The sequence below is a fragment of the Bufo gargarizans genome, chromosome 7, assembly GCF_014858855.1.
Source record: "Bufo gargarizans isolate SCDJY-AF-19 chromosome 7, ASM1485885v1, whole genome shotgun sequence".
Taxonomy (NCBI): domain Eukaryota; kingdom Metazoa; phylum Chordata; class Amphibia; order Anura; family Bufonidae; genus Bufo; species Bufo gargarizans.
The window spans coordinates 116424126-116432685 of NC_058086.1; the positions used below are offsets into that span (position 1 = coordinate 116424126).

At 44.0% G+C, this 8560-nt stretch overlaps 1 protein-coding gene across 1 annotated transcript; it reads right to left on the reverse strand.

Moving 5' to 3' along the window:
• Positions 1-1099: 1099 nt before the first annotated feature.
• On the reverse strand, positions 1100-2644 carry LOC122944188 (piggyBac transposable element-derived protein 4-like). Its single transcript, XM_044302413.1, has one exon. The coding sequence runs from the start codon at positions 2642-2644 to the stop codon at positions 1100-1102; it is 1545 nt and encodes a 514-aa protein (XP_044158348.1).
• Positions 2645-8560: the final 5916 nt, after the last annotated feature.

Below are 8560 nucleotides of genomic sequence, written 5' to 3' on the forward strand. Positions count from 1 at the left end.
TCACAAGGGGTAACAGGACAAAATGCACCCCAATTTTTTTTTAATCAATTTTCCACTGAATATGGCAACACCCAATATGTGCTCAAAAACTGATGTATGGGCGTAAGGCAGGGTTCAGAAGGGAAGGAGTGCCATATTCTTTTTGGAGGACAGATGTTGCTGGAATGTTTCATTTAGGCTCCATTCACACGTCCGCAAGTGTTTTGCGGATCCGCAAAACATGGACATCGGCGATGTGCGTTCCGCAATTTGCGGACCGGACATCGGCGATGTGCGTTCCGCAATTTGCGGACCACACATCGCCGCCGCTATATAGAAAATGCCTTTCTATGTTCTATTTTTTTCGGGAACGCGATTGCGGACCCAGAAATGCAGATCCGCAATTGCGGACCCGGGCGGGGCATCGTCTGTCCCCATTGAAATTAATGGGTGCGCATTTCCGTTCCGCAATTCTGTTCCGCATTTTGGAGCAGGCTCCATTTACACGGCCGCAATTCTGTTGCGCATTTTGCGGAACGGAATTGCGGACCCATTAATTTCAATGGGGACAGACTATGTCCCACCGGGTCCGCAATTATGGATCCGCACTTCTGGGTCCACAATTGCGTTCCAATAGAACATGTCCTTTTCTATATAGTGCCGGCGATGTGCGGTCCGCAAATTGTGGAACACACAACGCCGATGTCCGTGTTTTACGGATCTGTGGATCCGCAAAACACTTGCGGACGTGTGAATGGAGCCTTAAATAGATCCTGAGGTACTCCTACAGTGGAAACCCTCAATAAGTGACCACATTTTGGAAACTACTCATCTAAAGGTATAGTGGGTTTTTAGTTTCCTTATAATTTTTACAGTAAATTTAGTTGGAATAATTTAGAGAAGGTGGACTAAGATGTTTTCTAAAATATAATTTCTCATTTGGCAATAGGAAAGGATAAAAAGGGTTTCATGAAAGTAAAAGTATAAAATTATACATCAAAAGTAGTATGGTAAATTTTGAAGCATCTTTTCATACAAAGGCCAGGTTTTGATGGACATGTTTCACATTGATAGCTGGTTTCCTTTCTTATACCATTTTTGTAACATACACGGCAGCGTTTTAGCGGATGCTCTTTTTAGCAGTGGGAGAAATTTCACTGGGGAAGTGCTGTCCTGGCACTATCCTTGTTGCCGCACATGTAGAAGTGGTACTGGGGCCTGCCTCCTCCCGGTCCCAATATATGAGCGCCTTTATTACATTTTCTTGAAATTCAAGAAAAGTTCCCTCTTGGCCAGCATTTCTGTAAAGCACAAATGCATTATATAATGCAACCTGTGTAAGGTGCACCACAAGTTTTTTATACCATATCCTGGATTTTTGCATGGCACTGTAGGGTTTGAGTACCTGGTCTGACAGGTCTACCCCACCCATAAATTTATTATATTCTTGAATGCACACTGGTTTAGGGGTTTCAGTGCCAGTACCTCTAACAGGCACAAGGGTGCTGATGTCACAATGTATTGTGGTTAACATAAGTACATCTCTTTTGTCTTTATATTTAACACACAATATATTTTCATTACAAAGTGCTCTGCTCTCTCCCACCCTAAGCATTTGCCCCAGCAGCGTTTTTGGGAGGCCTTTTTGGTTCTTTCTTATTGTGCCACATGCCACCGTACTTCTGTTAGCAAGGCACTTAAAAAGTGATATATTGGAATAAAAGTTGTCAAGGTACAGGTGGTATCCTTGATCCAGCAATGGGTGAACCAAATCCCATACAATTTTTCCGCTTATTCCAAGGGTAGGGGGACATTCTGGGGGTTCTATTTTAGAATCCTTCCCCTCATATATTTTAAAGCGATGTGTGTAGCCAGTTTCACTTTCACACAATTTATACAGCTTGATGCCATATCTTGCCCTCTTGTTTGGCAAGTACTGTCGAAAATGCAGCCTTCCTTTGAAGTTCACTAGGGATTCGTCAACAACAATATGTTTATCAGGGGTATATAGTTCTGCAAACCTAGAATTGAAATGGGTGATTATGGGCCTTAATTTATACAATCTATCAAAATTGGGATCATCTTGGGGTGGGCATCTGGTATTGTCATTGTAGTGTATAAATTTCATTATGGCTTCAAATCTCATTCTAGACATGGCTGCACGATACATTGGATTGTGGTAAAGTATGTCTGTACTCCAGTATGCTCTTATAGATGGTTTTTTTACCAGGCCCATACTTAATACAATGCCCCAAAATGTACGCATCTCCCCAGCGTCGGTAGGGGTCCATTTCGGGGCATGAAATGTTGTAGGATTCATGGCAATAAATTGGTTTGCGTACAAATTGGTTTGCACAACCATCAATGAAATTAAATTATCAGTAAAGAAAAGCTTGAAAAAATCAATTTCTCTAAACCCAGTCGTATTAACATGTGTACCCGCATCAGCAGTAAAGTTGGGTACCTGGGCCACATAGTTATCTGGGGGTGCCCAAATAGGTGCATTTGACTGATCATCAACCCTTTGGCGCCTTCTTGGGGGTTCATCAGATTCATTTGAAGATGATGATGCAATAAAATTCATGTCACCTTCACTTGCAGACTCAGTGTCTGAACAAATCATGGCGTACACCTGCTCTGCAGTAAACCGCCTGCCATGCGCCATATTTGAATTTTAGTAAACAGTCCAGTAACTGTAGAAGATAAAACAGTATTTTTTTTTTTTCGAATGGTACTGAAATATTTTATATGTGGATGTCAACGGGAAGGAGGGCCTCTAGAAAATATGTAGTTCTGGGTGCGACTGGGTCAGGGCCGCTAACAAAGTTATAAAACTAAACGGCCACTAAATGGGTAAAAAAAAATATCTGCTCTGAAAAAAAAAAAATATAGGGTTCAATGGAAAGTAATGGGTGGATGAGAAGTGTATAGTGATTGTGCAACTTGACAGGAGCTCTGAGTGACAATAACCCTCTCTGATCAACTCTCTGAGAGAACTGAGGTGATCAGAGGGGGTGAAGTCACCTACCAAGAATCCTGTCCTCTGATTGGCCAACCTAGGACCATCTTGATTGGTCCTGGGTTGGCAAACTGTGACTGGTAGCTAATGCTAATGAAAGAAAAGACCGGCACTCACACTGGTAGCTAATGATGTCACCATGCCAAAGCTGTCACCATGGCGACAGGTTCGCATCTACAGTGTGGCGAGAGTAGCGATCCTCGATGCCTTTGCCTGTGCCTTTCTGCTCTGATCGGTGCATTTGCGGGACCGATCAGAGCACACCGCTCTGCAATATACTTTGGGTGGCTGTCGGAGCGCCGCTGCAGTCTCCGTTACAGCCCACCCCCCTCAAAACGTGCGCACTAATAACAACTGCGCTGATTGGTCCATGAGACTTCACGGACCAATCACAGCGATCGCCGACGGGGGTGTGCTCTCACAGCTACCAGGCCGGCTAGCTGTGATACTTAGCGGTCCGTGACAGCTGTCATCAGAGCGCTATCACTATATAGTAAAAAATTGTGACAGTTTCTAGCGATGACGGGTATACACGTCATGTAGCGCAAAAGAGCTATGTTTCATGACGTGTATACTCGTCAACGAGCGTTAAGGGGTTAATAAAGACACAATTTCTGTTTGAACTTCTGGGGTATTCGGTTTTTGTTATTTGATATATTGGACTATTTTATATTAGCCTTTACAATCTTAAACAAATAAATTAGATAAAAAAAATTATTGTGAAAAATATTTTAGTTTTTATGCGTGGGAGAACACTGCTGATGTAACCGAAGAAAAACATGTGACTGTTGGGGTAGTATAATTTTTTTTTATAGTTAGTTACCCTGTCTGCCGGGGGCACATTCCTGGGAACACTTTCCTGCTACAAACTAATAACATGCTGCTGTCTGTTCCTGCTGAGTTAGGCCGAGCTATGTGTAGGCCTTAAACTACAATGTTTAATAACCATCTGCCTGCTGCTACTGTCCTGATGCTTCTTAGTTATGTGTAGGCCTTACACTCCACCGTTAACAATGACTGCTGCTATTATCCAGGTCCTTCAGAGTTATGTGTAGGCCTTATACTCCACCGTTACCAATGACTGCTGCTATTATCCAGGTCCTTCAGAGTTATGTGTAGGCCTTATACTCCACCGTTACCAGTGACTGCTGCTATTATCCTGATCCTTCAGAGTTATGTATAGGCCTAATACTCCACTGTTACCAATGACTGCTGCTATTATCCTGATCCTTCAGAGTTATGTGTAAGCCTTATACTTTACCGTTACCAATGACTGCTGTTATTATAATGATCCTTCAGAGTTATGTGTAGGCCTTACCCTACACAGTTACCAATGACTGCTGCTATTATAATGATTCTTCAGAGTTATGTGTAGGCCTTATACAGTCCTGATGAAAAGTTTAAGACCACTTGAAAAATGGCAAAAAATCATATTTTACATTGTTGGATCTTAACAAGGTTCCTAGTAGAGCTTCAACATGCAACAAGAAGAAATGAGAGTGAGACAAAACATGTTTTGAGCATATAATTGATTGAAAATAACGATTAAACTGAAACAGGCTGTTTTTCAGCTGATCCAAATTTTAGGACCACATGCCTTTAAAAGGCCAAATCTGTGCAAAGATGTGGATTTATTGTCATTTTCTGTCAGGTAGTCACACGTTGTGATGGCAAAGGCAAAAAAATATCCCTTTTTGAACGTTGTCGGGTTGTTGAACTGCATAAGCAGGGTCTCTCACAGCGCGCCATCGCTGCTGAGGTGGGACGCAGTAAGACAGTCATTTGGAATTTCTTAAATGATCCTGAGGGTTTTGGAACTAAAAAGTCAAGTGGAAGACCCAAAAAAATGTCATCAGCACTGAGCCGGAGGATCCAATTGGCTGTCCGTCAAGACACTGGACGATCCTCGACCCAAATTAAGGCAAATGTTCCCACTCACCTCATGGAAACGCTTGCATCAAGCATGCCAAAACGAATTAAGTGATAAACAAGAACGGTGGAGCTACTCATTACTGAGTTCATGTTTGGAAGTTGGATTTCTGTTTGGGGGGGGGTTCTATTTTTTTGGGGAGGTGTGGTCCTAAACTTTTGATCAGCTGAAAAACAGCCTGTTTCAGTTTATTTGTTGTTTTCATTAAATTGAATGCTCAAAAAATGTTTTGTCTCACTCCCATTTCTTCTTGTTGCATGTTGAAGCTCTACTTGGAACCTTGTTAAGATCCAGCCATGCTAAATATGATTTTTTTTCAATTTTTCAAGTGGTCTTAAACTTTTGATCAGGACTGTATTTCACCATTTCCAATGACTGCTGCTATTATAATGATCCTTCAGAGTATGTGTAGGTCTTATACTCTACCGTTACCAGTGACTGCTGTTATTATCCTGATCCTTCAGAGTTATGTATAGGCCTAATACTCCACTGTTACCAATGACTGCTGCTATTATAATGATCCTTCAGAGTTATGTGTAGGCCTTATACTTTACCGTTACCAATGACTGCTACTATTATAATGATCCTTCAGAGTTATATGTAGGCCTTATACTCCACCGTTACCAATCACTGCTGCTATTATAATGCTCCTTCAGAATTATTTGTCAGCCTTATACATTACCAATGACTGCTGCTATTATACCGATCCTTCAGAGTTATGTGTAGGCCTTATATTTCACCATTTCCAATGACTACTGCTATTATAATGATCGTTCAGAGTTATGTGTAGGCCTTATACTCCACCGTTACCAATGACTGCTGTTATTATAATGATCCTTCAGAGATATGTGTATGCCTTATACTCCACCGATACCAATGACTGCTGTTATTATAATGATCCTTCAGAGATATGTGTAGGCCTTATATTTCACCGTTACCAATGACTGCTGCTATTATAATGATCCTTCAGAGTTATGTGTAGGCCTTATATTTCACCGTTACCAATGACTGCTGCTATTATAATGATCCTTCAGAGTTATGTGTAGGCCTTATACTCCATCGTTACCAATGACTGCTGCTATTATAATGATCCTTCAGAGTTATGTGTAGGCTTTATACTCTGCCATTACCAATGACTGCTGCCATTATCCAGATCCTTCAGAGTTATGTGTAGGCTTTATACTCCACCATTACCAATGACTACTCCTATTATCCTGATCCTTCAGAGTTATGTGTAGGCCTTGTACTCCCTAATTTCTATGTACCTGCGGCTGCTGTATATCATGATACTGATGAGTTTGGGATGGACTAAAGGTGCCTAAATGTAACCCTATTGGTTAAAATACAGATGTAGCAGGGTTAACACACACACTCAACTCAATTTTTTTTAACTCATCGCGTTAGCTTGAAACAAAAGCCATTGAAGAACAATTGCTTAACGCATTTAGTTTTATTTAGCTTAGATAACACGTCTCATAAAGCATGTGTGTTAACCCTGCTACATCCGTAAAACAGAAACCATAAAATTATAAATAAATAAATCGCACAATATAACTTAGGCTACTTTAACACTGCCGTTTGGTGCGGATCCGTCATGGATCTGCACCGTTAATACAACCGCATGCATCCGTTCAGAATGGATCTGTTTGTATTATCTTTAACATTGCCAAAACAGATCAGTCTAGAACACCATTGAAAGTCAATGGAAGACAGATCCGTTTTCTATTGTGCCAGAGAAAACGGATCCGTCCCCATTAACTTACATTGTGTCAGGACAGATTTGTTTGGCTCAGTTTCGTCAGAAGGACACCAAAACGCTACAAGCAGCATTTTGGTGTCCACCTCCAAAGCGGAATGGAGGCGGAACGGAACCAAACTAATGCATTCTGAACAGATCCTTATCCATTCAGAATGCATTAGGGCAAAACTGATCCATTTTGGACGGCTTGTGAGAGCCCTGAAACGGATCTCAAAAACGGAAACCAAAATGGCAGTGTGAAAGTAGCCTTAACTAGAAAACTTTTATAAACATTTTACATTAGTAAACATCTTTATATTGACATTTAAAACTAGGACAAAGCTTTAAGTTTGTCGTGGAAGTTTAACAGCACCTCCACGGCCTTATTATGCTTCTCCTCCATCTTCATCATGTTGTGGGAAAACTGTAGCTTCAGCTCCCGCAACTTCCTCAGCTGGTGCTCCTTAAGATCTTGGCGGTGCTCCTGCTGAAGCTCCAAGACTTTTTTTCAGTTCTATTAGTACTGTTAAAAAATAAAATAAAAAAATTACAAATTAATTGGTCATCAGATTAAAAGTCAATTAGTGCTTAGTGTATAAAGCTGCTGACAATTTACATCTCAATTTGTTATTTGTGGTAGGGGCTGAGGTGTACATTGGCGTGGAGTCGGGAGGGATGCCTATCACCCTCCAAGATCTATCTGGCTGAACTGTGCCTGGAGCCAGTGCGGGGTAGGCCTGAATAAGTGGGCCACCCAAGAGTGGAATGAAAGAAAGAAGGGTCGGGAGGGAGGGGCATGAAGCGGCCGTCCTCAGGGAGAGGACGCGTGAGCGAGATATAGTCAGCAGCCCCGCCCACAAATGCAGGCTGAACCAGCCTTAATACTTGTGGTAGGGGCTGAGGTGTACATTGGCGTGGAGTCGGGAGGGATGCCTATCACCCTCCAAGATCTATCTGGCTGAACTGTGCCTGGAGCCAGTGCGGGGTAAGCCTGAATAAGTGGGCAAGAAGACTACCCACGCTGTAGGAGGGAAATAGTCAATTGAACCGAACGACACGGGAGGTAACAAGGGCCTGAGTGATTCAGGCCGGAGCTGGGCTGTTAAATGACCTGAGTGATTCGGGAAGGCACTGGGTAGTTAGTAACGTGACGGTCCAGGATGACAGCGGAAGAGCAAGCTTGGGTGATCCAGGATGAGAGAGGCAACGTGGGCCTGGCAATCCAGGATGAGAGAGGCAACGTGGGCCTGGGCGATCCAGGATGAGGCAACGTGGGCCTGGGCGATCCAGGATAACTGTGGTAGAGCGAGCCTGGGCGATCCAGGATGACGGAGGCAGAGCGAGCTTGGGCGATCCAGGATGACGGAGGCAGAGCGAGCCTGGGCGATCCAGGATGACAGGAGCAGAGCGAGCCTGGGCGATCCCGGATGACAGGAGCAGAGTGAGCCTGGGCGATCCAGAATGACAGGAGCAGAGCGAGCCTGGGCGATCCAGGATGACAGGAGCAGAGTGAGCCTGGGCGATCCAGGATGACAGGAGCAGAGCGAGCCTGGGCGATCCAGGATGACAGGAGCAGAGCGAGCCTGGGCGATCCAGGATCACAGGAGCAGAGCGAGCCTGGGCGATCCAGGATGACAGGAGCAGAGCGAGCCTGGGTGATCCAGGATGACAGGAGCAGAGCGAGCCTGGGTGATCCAGGATGACAGGAGCAGAGCGAGCCTGGGTGATCCAGGATGACAGGAGCAGAGCGAGCCTGGGTGATCCAGGATGACAGGAGCAGAGCGAGCCTGGGCGATCCAGGATGTCAGGAGCAGAGCGAGCCTGGGCGATCCAGGAAGACAGAGGCAGAGCGGGCCTGGGCGATCCAGGACGACCGAGGCAGTGCGAGCCTGGA